The sequence below is a fragment of the Caenorhabditis remanei genome, chromosome IV (assembly GCF_010183535.1).
Source record: "Caenorhabditis remanei strain PX506 chromosome IV, whole genome shotgun sequence".
Classification (NCBI taxonomy): Eukaryota; Metazoa; Nematoda; class Chromadorea; order Rhabditida; family Rhabditidae; genus Caenorhabditis; species Caenorhabditis remanei.
In genome coordinates, this window is record NC_071331.1 from 15,977,112 (window position 1) to 15,990,788 (window position 13,677).

The window sequence follows — 13,677 nt, forward strand, 5'->3', positions numbered from 1 at the left end:
CTCTGAGGATAGTTTCCGGTTATTCAATTAAAATTATTCATAAACAAAAACTAAAAACAATATCGAGTCCGTTAAAGATAAAACTAAAAAAGAAGTTACAAAAAAGGAGTTTAGAATTCTCTTCAATTTGACCTCATTTTTAGAAATGAGAACAGTGAAATTCGGTCGTCATGGCTCGTTACATTTCACGTCATCTCTCTTCCCACTTAATGATTTCATTTTCTTCGAAAGATGCGACTGATCATAGGGTTGAGATGACACAACACGGTAGAACTTTTGAGAAACTTTGTTTGCAATGAAGGTGGTTGAATAAGTTTAAGGAACGATGGACGTTTCCAGGAACATGAATTTGAAGATATTTTCGAGACATTAGTCAATAAAACAGAACAATTTTCACATAAATCATTTATACGACTTGTAACTGAGCACAAAGAAGACGGTAAAGTTGACTATGGATTGTATTCAATCATAATGTTCTTTCGTCTTTTAGTATCCGAGTTCTGGAACATTGCCATCGAAAACGTCTTCTCTTTGTTATCATCCGGCAAGAGAACATAGTCGTAGGCGATACGATCCTTCTGGTAATCAACGTCATTCCAATCAAACTTCTGCACAGACACAGCCACAATTCTCATTTCTCCGACATTCAAAATACCGAAAGCTGGATTGGCCATGACACGTGGAACTGCATTTCCTTTGACTGCATATGCAATACGATGATGACTGTTATTGGTGATTTTCATGTGATAAGTCAAGTTATCGTAATCGAATGGAGCATTGAAAACAAGTTTTTCAGTTGGTCGGAAGATCATATCGTTCAAATTGCTTCCAGGACTGATAGCTGAAATTAGATTATACTAAATTATTTAAGATGATAAATATACCATTGCGAGAATTGAAACCATCTGCCTCGGATTTCAAATTGTAAAATGAGTTGGATTGCATTGGATTCGGTCCACTCTTCAGGCGCTGAGAGCCACCAGCAAGATCAGTACGACTTCTAGATGAAGGAAGTTTGGGTGCTGGATCAGCTGGAGCTGGAGTTGGTTCCGGAGCAGGTGCTGGAGGTGGTGGAGGAGCTTGTTCGACCGGTGGTGGCGGTGGAGGTTGTTCAACTGGTTGCGGTGGAGGTGCTGGTTGCTCGACTGGAACCGGTACTGGAGCTGGAACCACAACAGGAGCCGGTGCTTGCTCAACAGGTTTTGGTTGTTCTTGTGCTGGTGGTGGAGGAAGTGGAGCAGCTGAAACAGCAGTCCTCGTAGATTGATTCGTTTTCGGAGCTGTGCGGTTGCTACGAGTCATTTCAGACACATTTTCACTGCTTTTCTGAAAACAGGCAGTTGATTTAACATAACTTATGAAGCATGAGATTCTGAATAACTCACCTGTGGTTTGAGTTGATCTTGAATGAGTTCGCTGATTCGCTTGTGCAAAACATATGGTGGAAGGTAGAGCAACACGAAAAGAGCCAACTTGAGAATGTAGTAGCATGGAATCTTCTCCAAACTTCTATCCAAGACGGTGAGGGCTCCGAAAAGAGAAAAGTAGATGAAAAGGGAATCATCTGTTGGTTTTTCTGCCGGGAAAACAAAAATGAGAAGGGCTGGAACGATGACGAGGAGTGAGTTGGCGAAGAAGTGGGCCTGAAATTACTCTGACTCGCAGCTACAAGTGAAAAAAAACTAACATGATCACTGAATGCGAGAATGGCGAATAGGACTCCAGCGAGAACTTTGACAACCAGCTCCGCCTCCATTCCAGAAGCATCGACGATCTGTCCGATGAAACGGGCGGTGAAGTGCTTCTTGTTGTGAATCCGCTCACGGATCCATTCCAATGATTCACATTTGTCGCCACAGGTGTCCGACATCTTGAGTGATGGAGTGATCGATTTCGTATCCGAGTAGGGAATAAACGATTTAAAGAATTCAGAAGTGATTTGATGGGAAGATACGGTAATTTGCACGTTTTGACACGTTCACCAGTTTATTAGATCAGTTCGTTTCACGTTTAATATTCTAGTTCACGTAGAAAATGAGTTGTTTTTTCCCGAAATTTTTTTAATTGAAATACCTTGTAACAGTATCAGTAACCTTGAACTTTATATTCACATTTATCTCAACATTTTTATTTTCAGGTATTATTCATGTTGCTGCAAATCCGTCTTCAGTTCCAATACCGTCATCATATGGCACTCCTCTTGTACGATAACCTTATATCAGAATCCAATTGAAGATCTTTGGAAAAGTGCTCATGTCCTTGCAAAAAGAAGAATCCATTATGTATGTGTTGGCCACTGTAATCCTTATTTACTCATTCCGAAGTCTTCCAATAAAAGACAATCGCGCACTGCATCAGTGGCATCGAAAGAAGGAGAGAGACTGAGCAACACAATAATCTGTCCGTGTAATACAAAAAATACACACAAGTTCGATACAAACATAGATGTAGATACTCATCAAAAAGAAGAGAAAAGAAAAAGAAGAAGAAAGAAGAAGAATTTTTCCATCATTTCTCCTACTGTAATTACATCAAAAATGACCTCCCAGAATGTGAAGAAGAAGTCAATTTGAAGGCGAAAATCCTTTTAGTTCCAAATTATTTTTATGAGAGAAAAGAGCTCATTCTCTTTTTTACTATTTTCTTCACACTTTTTCAGTTGTTCAACTCGGACTCTTATAGTTTTGGCATCGACATTTTTCTCGAGAGTTCATTTTTGTTTTTGAAGTTTAAATTTAATATCTTTGAATCGTCAACGAATCTATGGGCCGCCATAACATCTCATCTTATAAGATTTCTATCAAGCTGACGAATCATATTTCCAAAGTGAGACTTCTGAGCTTTATGCCATCGATAGGATGAGGAGGTTTGAGAAGAGTCTGCATAACAAAGTAGTCAATTAGAAACATGAATTTCCTGTAAACACTCTACAAAAGTTGAGATTACCGAACGAACAACGACTGCATGACACTCTGTTCCAAATAAATTCAACGGAAGGGAAGGCAAGAGTCTTTATGCTTGATCTTCTGTAGAGTGACCATACAACGTAATTCAATACAATATCCGAGTTCATTTCCGTATTCCTCAACTTTTCTTCAAACCGCCCATACCGTAAAGTACAGTTCCTCGCTTCGAATTGACCTTTCTCCCTACAGTTCTCGTTGAAAAAAATCTCAGGTTACCTGCTAGTCAATTGAAAAGAATCTGCGGGAGTTCATTGCTGTGTGAGCATCTTTCTTCTTTTCCAAACAGTGCATCCGTCCTTCTTCATTTTCTCTTATTTCTTCTACAGCTTGTTCACACAGACAAGTACATACGTACACATAAAAATAAATACCCGAGTGGTGAAGATAGAGAGAGAGAGATGGTTGCCCGAATCCCCCACTCCAAATTGTATTGTTTCAATTTTCACCTTTTCTTTTTTTGAAAATATCTATTGATTTTGAGAAAAAGAGACTGTTTTCTGATACTCGATCAATTTCAGCACATCTAGAAACATCGAGTTAAAACTCCAGCGATGGCGTCGCAAGTTGGAGCGATCAACTCGGTGAATGCGCTCATTTCGAGGGTGTTCGTTCAGCCCAAGGGTGATTTGGTAAGTTGTTTTTGACTGGGTCTCTAACTACAGTAATCCTTTGAACAAATTGGTTTGGTACACAAAGAGGAACAAGGAACACAAAATAATTAGGTCAGGAAGGGAGAACGGCTTAAAATGAGTTAGCTCCGCCCCTTCACAGTCGTTTATTATTTTTGGATTCAAAAATAACCCGACATCCACATTTTATTTTCAGGCAGACCGTCTGAACTCCAGAATCACAGTCGTGATTCTTGCTGTCTCGTCTGGACTTCTCCTCTCATCACACTTCATTGGAGATCCAATTACCTGTTGGACACCAGCTCAATTCACAAAACAATGGTATCGATAACTTTTGAACTAATTCTAAATTTTTGAATTTCAGGGTCGATTTTGTGAATCAATATTGTTTTGTGCATGGTACCTACTTCGTGCCTCTCGACGAACAACTCTCGTTTGATGAGGGAGAAAGGTAATGAATTGAGAAATGGAAGACTAAACAAAAAATGATGAATTCAGAAAGAAAGTAACAATCCAGTATTATCAGTGGGTGCCGTATGTCTTTGCTCTTCAAGCATTTCTGTTTTACATTCCGAGATTTGTATGGAAGTCGTTGATTGCTTACAGCGGTGAGTCTCGTATAATATCACTTGTTTGTTTAGAAACAACTGAGTATCGAACGTTTCAAAAAGTCACGTTTCCACTTCAATACTTGAAGATACTTTTCAGGTTACGATTTGGCCGCTGCCGTGAGATACGTGGATCGTTTCTGGAGTGCAATTCGAGACAAAGATGACACATTCAAGTCTCGTTTAGCCGTCTTCGAAGGACGTCCATCTGTTTATATCTGGGATGGAATTCGATTGGCTCGAAAGAAAAGAAGTCGAAATATGGCTCTCTTCTATACACTTTCGACAGTTTGGCAAGCCATAAATGCGTGGATTCAGTTTTATATTCTCACTCAACTTCTCGACTCACCTCTTTATTCTGCTTGGGGTCCATCGATTCTTGGGGACTTGATTCAAGGAAATGACTGGCAGACGACTGGTCACTTCCCAAGAGTTGTTCATTGTGATTTCAATAGAAGAAGACCTGCTAGTGTACAGGTGAGAGATGAAATGAGGGTTGAAACGGGAGACAAGAATTCCACTGACCTGAACGAATCAGAACTGTGATTACCGGTACAAATCGGAACCGATCCACTCTGGAAACAAAAAATAAAAAAAGATTTTTCATTGTCTTTTCAAATTTAAAAACTTCTGAACAGTGGAATAGTTGAGACACACCATTCAAAAAATATCGTGTTAAAAAATGACTCAGAGCAATAACTAAACTAATTTCAGATGGACACAGTTCTCTGTGTTTTGACTCTCAACATTTACTATGAAAAACTATTCATTTTCCTCTGGTTCTGGCTCGCTTTCGTCGCTGTTGTCTCCACTATCAACTCTGCCAGATGGGTCTATTACTTGTGTAACACTTCTAAGGTGGGCCACATTTTTTCTCGATTAATTTTTACAAATTTCATTACTTAGGCTCAAAAAATGATCCGTAACTATCTTGCAACTTCTCCAATAAAATCTCCAATCAGTGATGATCAATTCTTCGATGCACTTGGTCCAGACGGTCTGTTCATTATGGATCAAATGGCTCTCAATCTTGGAGATATTCCTGCTAGGTAAGAATTTGATTCTGTCTTTTACTAGCTGTTTCAATCCAATTACTTCAGTTACTTGACGATTTCGATGCGAAACATTTGTCAAGATTTTATCGAATCCGACGAATACATTGACGATGAACGTACTCCATTTGTCAAATCGATCAAACACACATAAAATTCATTTCACTTATAGAACTTCTACTTTTTATTTTTGGAAAATTTTCCTCAATTTTTCTCCGAATCCAAAGACAATGAAAACAAAAGAAAACCGATGATTGCTCCCTGAAAAGTTTTGAAATTGTGCCTTTCATTTACGAACTCTGTTTTTTGTTCTTTTCAAATAAATTGTTCCATTTTTCACTTTCTTAAAAATGATTTTGTCTTTAAAAGTGTCAGTAGAATAGACTATACCTTCAAACTTCACAATACAACACGAGTCCCTTTCCAATTTTTCGAAGAATCTTGTAAATTTCTTCTCCGAAAAGTTCTTGTTCCACTGTCACGACCTTACTTCTTCTTATTCTCGAAAAAGAACCAAGTACGTCAGTTTTCGTCTTCACGTCTTCAAGATGACATTCTGATGACTTCCTTCCCTTTCTTGTCTTCTTCAATTCTTGATTCTGAAAGCTCCCACAACCGAAAAAGAATTCATTCTGACACGGAAGATGGACAAGGACTTCTGGGATTTCACGTCATAAATCTTGACACGGCGGAGGCGTTTAAATGAAAAAACAAGTGTGAAAACTGAATTCTCGGGGGGAAAGAGGGGTTCTCGGTCAACTATTTCTTCTGTTCTCAACTTGGAAATAGCCGGATTGTTTTTTATCAAAGAAAAGTATTTCAAAGGAATTGAAACGAAGAAAGTATCATGAGTTTCAGATTAGGATTATATAATTTCAATGAGTATTTCATTCAGTTCCGTGTCTCTATAAATCCCCGAAGGATGATGTTGGAATTGGACATGAGGAAAATAACAGAAATCATCAAACTATACATATTTGAAATGTTTTTTCAGTGTCAGATAATCAATCGAAAATTGACAAATGATCACGAAAAATACTTCTCTAAATGACAGGTTTTTACTTTATTTATGACGTCTGAATGATGGAATATTCGTGTTTTGAATCCTCTCGAAAACCCATTCCAATTCTCAATTTCTTTCCACTTTTCTCAGAATTTTCAAATTGTTTCATAACCTCAAAAATTTATTGGTAACTCGTCACTTCTTTTTAATCCAGTGGGTTGGTTTGATGTTATTTTAATTCGCCTCGAGCATTTTTCGGTACATTTTCTCAAGATTATAATAGCTGAAAACATAACATTTTGGTCGGTTAACGTGTAGATCAACAACTTGTGATTTTGGGAAGATTTACGCAAGAAATGATCATTCAGTAGATCATAAACAACCTGAATAATGATTTTAAATGTTATCTTAATGATCAGAAAATGAAAAAAAGATTTCAGAAATCTCAGGATTCTGAATTATTCAAGTGTTGAGGGTGTTTCTTTTAAATGATTCAGTCTAAATTTCATTTCGAAAATCCGTTTGAAATTCTGTCTATCCAGTTTTATCTCACATGGATCACCTATTGAAATATATAACTGGAAAATGTGAATCTTTGAAATTCAGAATCTGTAAGTAGGCCCCACTGAAGAAAACTATCTGTCTGGTCTTTCCTCAAAACAAAAAAGCTGAAAATATGAATTTTTCATTTTCCAATAAACCAATTATTTCAAGTAAACATCTCATTTTACACGTATCAATCATGAATCACATTCTGAAAAACAAAACACAATTGATCTCGATTTCTAATCATTTCCAGTTATTCAAGTTCTCGAGACGAACACATCTTTTGTTCACTCAGTAATCTTGATATTTTATTTTAACTGACTCATTTGAATCTATTCAACATTGCTATTCAAAAAGGTCTAGAAATCGAGATGTTCGCATTCTGAATAGGTGAATAATGAGGTGAGACGGGAAATCATGAAAAAGATTCAATTTGAAAACAATTCAACCTGAAACCTGGAAAGTACACTTGGATACAGAAACCTCGACTAGAAATTGAAACCTTCGGAAGAGCAGTATTCATTTTGATGCAGTATTTTGAATATCTAAGTACAGTATCTTGGATATCTAATCTTCTGATTTAATACTCAATGTTAAGGGTCAAATGATTTTCGTAAACAGTTTTTGCAGAATTCTCAACTCTTCCCAGTGACGTCTTTCCGTGTCCTCAAAGTATTTTGAATGTCTCCCGAGACGCATAAAATCAAAAAATCTCGGGCGCCAAAGAGGTTGAAAAAGATTCCGAAGTTGTTTCATTTTCATCTTGTCAATAATTCATTTTGAATATTCGGGCGGACGCACGAAATGCTTTTATCTTACTCACACATAGAATATCCATTTGACTTTTGCTCTCAACTTAATCTTTATGTTTTGTTTCTTTTCCCATTTAATCTCATTCAAATACTACGAAGATCTTCTTCCGAAAAGGGCATGAATTGACGCACAAGTAACACATTTTATTGCACATATCAACATGAAAACTTGATTCAGCAAATTCTCAGGTTACCAAAAGAATGGATGAGTGTAATGTGATGAAATGGGAGGGCCAGAAATCTAGAAATCGATTGAAAAAGAAGGAAGTGAGCAGCAGATGGAGAAATCAAATAGATCAAAAAAGTGTGAGAAAAAGAATGAAATTTGTAGGGGGAAACATTGTCTACTTTCTTCCGAATCTCACGAATGATGGCTTTCTCTTGTCCATACGCATCTCTTCTCCGTCGATTATCAGCGGGTATCCAGAACGTTTTCCGAAACGGACGAACGACGGCTTCCGCTTTTCCATCATTTGGACTTGCTCCTGGAATTGAAACTTTTTGAATTGCTCTTGAGTATCGAGAGACGAATTCCAAGAAATTCGCCTTAAAGTAATCTCAAAATAATATTTACCTGATTAACATCCATTGCGTGTTGAGTTGCCAATTGGGCGATTTGATCACAATATTTCCTGTTTGATTCTTTTCCGCAGAACTCGGCAAGAGCATCCAAATCGGGCTCCTAAAAATATATTTTCGTAGAACTTGTATACCTATTCTTTCTCTATTTCTTCTGTTCCAATGAATAAATATCCGAGAAGGCCGCCCGTTTAATCAAAAGTAATTTCCACGTACGTGTGACAATCAGTGTCTCAAATCTGCACACCCATAAAAACTAATGAGATTTTTGTGTGTGTTGAAGCGGTTTTAGTAATAGTAATAGTAGTGAGAAGGGCGGTGCCGTCTAGGTTTTGTTTATTGAATCCACGTGATAACATTGTGATGACGTCACAGAAAGCCTCTCAAACACTTGTCTCAACTTTTTGTACGAAAGGAAGGCTAACTGAAATTCAATTTTGAACGGTAGAGTGAGCACACAAAAGGAAAAGAAGAAGGGAAAAAACATTGGTTGAAGAGAAATCAGTGAGGAAAGTATAGTGGCAAAGAAGACGTTTCTCTATGTAATCCTTCTTCTCATTAGTGTCTCAACTACTTCAGAAGAAAGGATTAAGGTCAACGGAAGTTGCTGAAATAACGAAGATGGAAATAGTTTTGAAATTCTCAATCTTCGAGACCAAAGTCACGTTTAATAAGGCGAACTTTGAGTTCATAAAGAGGAAGTTTCATGATTTTATCTGGATTACGTTTCGATGTTTAAACAGGGCAGAAATACTGAAGAAAAGACACTTTGAGAGAGGAAAAAAACAGGAAAAGAGAATCAAGTACGATGTATCTAACTTCAATTCCAACTAACTTTGTATTCGAACTTTACCTAGTTATCACAACTTTTCACTTTTCGAAAAACAAAAACAAGAAATTCTCGAATTTCCATCAAACTTCCCGAAGGCACGAAAAACAAGTTTATAGGTCGGTTTCTGTTTGCAAAAATTGGCTTCATTTCAGTTTGAATCACTACTTTTTGTCGTCTCTGCTCCTTATTTTTCTCCGTTTTTCTTCCTCATAAATTCACAGCTTTCATTCATTCCGCACCATGAAATTTGAATGAAAAAACCGACAAAAATAATTTGGATTTTGGATATTTTCTTCCAACAGATCTATGAATTCTAGTCTATTGAAAGGATTCAACACATTCAAAAGAAGAAAAAGGCAAGAAGGAAAAAGAGAAAGACTGACCTGGAAGGCAGTTGCCACGCTGGCAATGCAGGCGATCAGCAAAAGTGCATAGAGTTGGCTCATTTCTTCGATTTTTTCGATTCGATCTTCTCGAATTGACGATGGGTTTTCTCTGGAAACGAGACCAGAAAAAGAAGTGAGGCTGGAGATGGGCGGAGTCTCGAGTCAAGAGAAAGAGAATAGGGGCGGAGTCAGAGCACACATACACATTTGAGTGACGTGACGGGCTCCAGGGGCACTTTGAATCGAGGTGGTGATGATAATGATGGGTTTGGTTAGGAAAGAGAAAATTGGAGTCAGGTCTTGGGGTCTCATAAAGAGAATGAGAAAAATAAGAACGCGTGGGGGACAATTGAATGGGATACGGTAGATTTAGGAGATGGAGGAGGAAGTGACGGATTTCGATAAGCAGGAAGGAAATTGTGATGGAAAAATTGAAACTAAGTTTGATATCGAACTGTGGAGAAACATAAAAAATATGTTTGTCAATGAAGCGGAACAAGCCGAGAAAAATGTATCAAGAATCTTGTAATGATTATTTTCTGATGGACTCAAACTAAGGAAAAGCACCCATGAACATTATAAACGACGTTTCAAAACCGAGAGTTTCGGTATGAATTCGTTTTAAAAAGTTAACCCACGCCTCCTTTTTTACGATTCAGGATTCAAAAATTCCTCTTTCCGTTCCGTTGTACTTTCAGAATTCATGTTTTTTCAGATGTTTTTTCTCATTCTTGTGCTGTAAATTTCATATTCCCACTCTTTTGATCTCTCCAACTGCACAGCGAAACAAGTATTTTTGACGTCAGAACATTGTTTCTTGAAAAGAAATAGTGCCTAGATTTTTAAGAATTAAAGAATTCTCCTCAATATGATTTCATTTAAAAAGTACACTGAGAGACATCATTGTCTGAAACACTGAAATTTAGTTCCTGGTATGCAGATCTCAATAGAATCCTAATCAGAGAACTATTGAATGAGAAAGATAATTCTTGGTTTCCAGTTGGAAGAATCGAATAAATTTCCTTCGGTTTTAATGAAATCGTTCCCTGCAAAAATAGGAGAAAACAAAGCCTTCACATATGTCAAAAAGTACGAAAAATGATGTTTCTTGTCTCGGAAAACCCATAAAATGAATGACATAGTGACTCCATTTTTCACTTTTGAACTCCTCTTTTTCTGTTTCTTCCGTACTAATTTTGGAAGAAAGACGTCCTAAATATAAGTAATGTGTGAGACCGAATGGGAAGAATTGTTTTCCTGAAAGATCTCGTTCTGTTTGGATTCCCTTCTTCCACAAGCTTTAACAATGAGTTTTTGGGTCATGCGGAAAGAATGAAGAATCACAAAATGATGATGTCAAATACTTAAAGATCTTAAAATATCTAGTGGAAATGGGGAGAAACGAATCATCAATCATTTTCTTCTGCTTTCTCAAAAAACGTTTTTAGTTCTTCTCATCATTCCCCGATTTTTCTCATTTTTCACCCATTTTTCACAATATTTTGATGAGACAATGGTTTTTGATGACTTCGTATTTTTGAAAGTGGAATTGTTACTACTTTTTATTGGGAGGTGAAGAGAAAAATGAGTTGAATTTATTGATTTTTAAGAAGCGAGCAACTGCTGAGCCTTATGAAAATAATGAGCTACGAAAATTACTGGATTCGGTTGGGGCAGACACCTGATTGACAAGTTAATTAGAGGGTGATATTGGTTGGTGGAAAAGAACAATGTGACAACTGTAATATACTTTAGAGCGAAAAATGAACTGCGGCTGAAAGAATCAACTTGAGATATATTAGGAAACATGTATATTGATGATTAGAAAAAGTTATCAATTTGGGAATGTCGATACGTTCTTCATCCGGCAAAATTTCAGTTTACAGGATTGAAATCCATAAACTTGCAGACCGAATCCTTCAAAATCTTATTTACAGATGGTGAATCATCTGAGAGGAGGAGGAGAACTGCACTCTCGAATCTCATGATGCAGAATTTCATTATTCTGCCTCAAAACCTCAGTCTTGGAACTATGATTGATTGAAAAACGTTTGTCATCCGAAGGATGAAATGTTGATGAAAATATCAGATTGAAATGGAAACAAACTAAAGGTCAGATGAATCATAAATTATGTTTAATGACTATGGAACATCTAATTATGGACATGCAATTGCTTTAAATCGAACAGAATGGTTCGTCATTCAGCCTCAATAAAACTATACACTATTGATTCATTATTAAATGTTTCTCTAAAAGGCGTTCGTTTTGTTCTCCCAAGCATTAACCTAGATATGAGTTACAAAATATTTGAAGAAGGTATCTGGTGTCGCCAGTTACAGTCATGTTGTGGTACTCTGCCCACTCAGAATCCTCCGAATCTTGTATATTTAACGTCTTAGAGATGTCTGATCCTTTCCATTTTTCTCCAGTTCAAAGTTCTTCAACTACCGTAATCTATACGTCATCTGTTCAGTGCTCACAAAGCACAAAACGAAAAATGAGGCTTGCCCCGAGAGAAAATCTCATTTCAAAGCGCGCGAAGAAAGAATCTTTTTTGAGGTGAAACTTTTTCAAGATTCTCCATTTTCCAGTGTCTTTCGTCCGTTGTCATATTAGAGTCCTATCGAAACACATGGAAAATAGTAGAAGAATCGAAAAGACTCAGTGAAAAACCGAGCCTCAAATCGAATTGCGTGCCCAGAATGGGCGAGAAAAAGAAGAATAGAAAGGAGATAGAAAGACGAAGAAACCAGAGATTTATTCGTTGTTCCACAATCATTTGTTGTCCCAAAAGATGCTGCAAAACTAAAAGAAAAAAGAAGAATCAAGGAGGGGACGCTGAAGATAAATATATATGTAAAATATCCTGTTGACACTTGGGCTTTTTCTTTCTTCTCTTTCTGTTCCCAACTCAAATCAAAACATTTTTTCTACGAGTCAGAACCGTCGAGATGGATATAAAATACAAAATTCATGAACGTTTTGCAACGTCGGAATAACATAAACATATACTACTCACCCAAATGTAACTTTTAGTACTTTCGCAAAAGATTCTTATTAATCTATGAACATACAATCGTCTCACAGCTACAAAACCTGAACAGGTAAATCAAATGACGTTCACCTCCTAAAAAGTATAATCAGGAAGGAAACACGACAACTCAAGAATGAAAACTGCAATGTCGATTTCAGAGTAAGGTTCAAAAGATCAAAATCTTGATCTTCAATAGTTTCATCCTTTTTTGACACTAAAATTTTTTGATCTTTCTCCATTATTACTTTTTTGGGGTTTCTATGATCAACAATAACGTCATTATGCTCGATTTTTCTGATGGGAAGTTTGAATGATCCTATTATTTCTGTAGAGAAATTAATTCCAACGATACGATCAAGGTAAAAATACATCGAATTCAACCAATTCTTGTTGAATTGAAGTACAAAATCACGATAAATATTTGTTTGACAAATGAAAACTCTAATTGTCGATATTCAGAGCTCGTATTTCTTTCGAACTTGGGTTTTCCGATGAACAGCTTGAACATCTGCACTAGAGCTGATCAAGAATTGCCGTATTGTTATCAGTTACTGATTCTTATTTATCATTTTCCCATCCCCAAGGGACTGTATAGTCGGGTTCTCAATAACAGAAGTTTCGTTCCTGTTATCATCTACCTTTCCCAAAAACAACTCGTCCACCCACAGAAAAATTTTAGAATTGAGGGAACAAGAAGAACTACAGAGACTGGGGAGACTTAATTCGGATTTCAGGGAACTTCGAACAGTAGTGATCCGAAATCTCTCAAAAATCGAATAGCCCGTCTTTCTGAAACGCAATAAATCATAGATGCAATTTCTGCAAAGCTATAATAAAAAAGAAAATCATTAGGTTAAGAGGTTTCGTATAGTTTTTATAGTCGTTTACTTCCTATATTTTCTCGTTTATTGCAGTAAAATACTCTCTAAAATATATTCACGGAATAAAAAGTCTTGGGGTTTTCTACAAATCAAACCAGCGAATTTCAGGCTAAAAATAGTTTTTTTTTCAGATATCCAGAAACCATTCATATATTTTCCGGACTTTGAAGTACGTGGAATGATCAATGCAACAGTTCAAATGGTGTTAAATTTCAGAGTAAGCAATAATTCATAGAGATGAACAAAGCAACTTCTAAATGCAGTTCACTCTAATTTAGGAAACAAGCGGCGAAGTTGAGGGAAGAATTGGACAAGGATTGAAGAAGAAGAATGGAAAAATGAATGAAA

The 13,677-nt window shown here is 36.7% G+C and overlaps 3 protein-coding genes across 3 annotated transcripts; 1 reads left to right on the plus strand and 2 right to left on the minus strand.

Annotated features, from left to right (window-relative positions):
* Positions 1 to 449: 449 nt before the first annotated feature.
* GCK72_014446 (uncharacterized protein) lies at positions 450 to 1,870 on the minus strand (the record flags this gene model as incomplete). The annotated part of the gene is made up of 4 exons (XM_003108089.2): positions 450 to 841; positions 885 to 1,326; positions 1,386 to 1,643; positions 1,688 to 1,870. The coding sequence occupies 4 exons, from the start codon at positions 1,868 to 1,870 to the stop codon at positions 450 to 452; spliced, it is 1,275 nt and encodes a 424-aa protein (XP_003108137.2).
* Positions 1,871 to 3,517: 1,647 nt separating this feature from the next.
* GCK72_014447 (uncharacterized protein) lies at positions 3,518 to 5,409 on the plus strand (the record flags this gene model as incomplete). The annotated part of the gene is made up of 8 exons (XM_003108273.2): positions 3,518 to 3,595; positions 3,792 to 3,916; positions 3,960 to 4,046; positions 4,094 to 4,203; positions 4,304 to 4,680; positions 4,918 to 5,061; positions 5,110 to 5,252; positions 5,304 to 5,409. The coding sequence occupies 8 exons, from the start codon at positions 3,518 to 3,520 to the stop codon at positions 5,407 to 5,409; spliced, it is 1,170 nt and encodes a 389-aa protein (XP_003108321.2).
* A 2,551-nt stretch (positions 5,410 to 7,960) lies between these two features.
* GCK72_014448 (uncharacterized protein) lies at positions 7,961 to 9,473 on the minus strand (the record flags this gene model as incomplete). Its single annotated transcript, XM_003108363.2, has 3 exons — positions 7,961 to 8,101; positions 8,191 to 8,298; positions 9,411 to 9,473. 3 exons carry the CDS (start codon positions 9,471 to 9,473, stop codon positions 7,961 to 7,963), a joined length of 312 nt encoding a protein of 103 aa, XP_003108411.1.
* Positions 9,474 to 13,677: the final 4,204 nt, after the last annotated feature.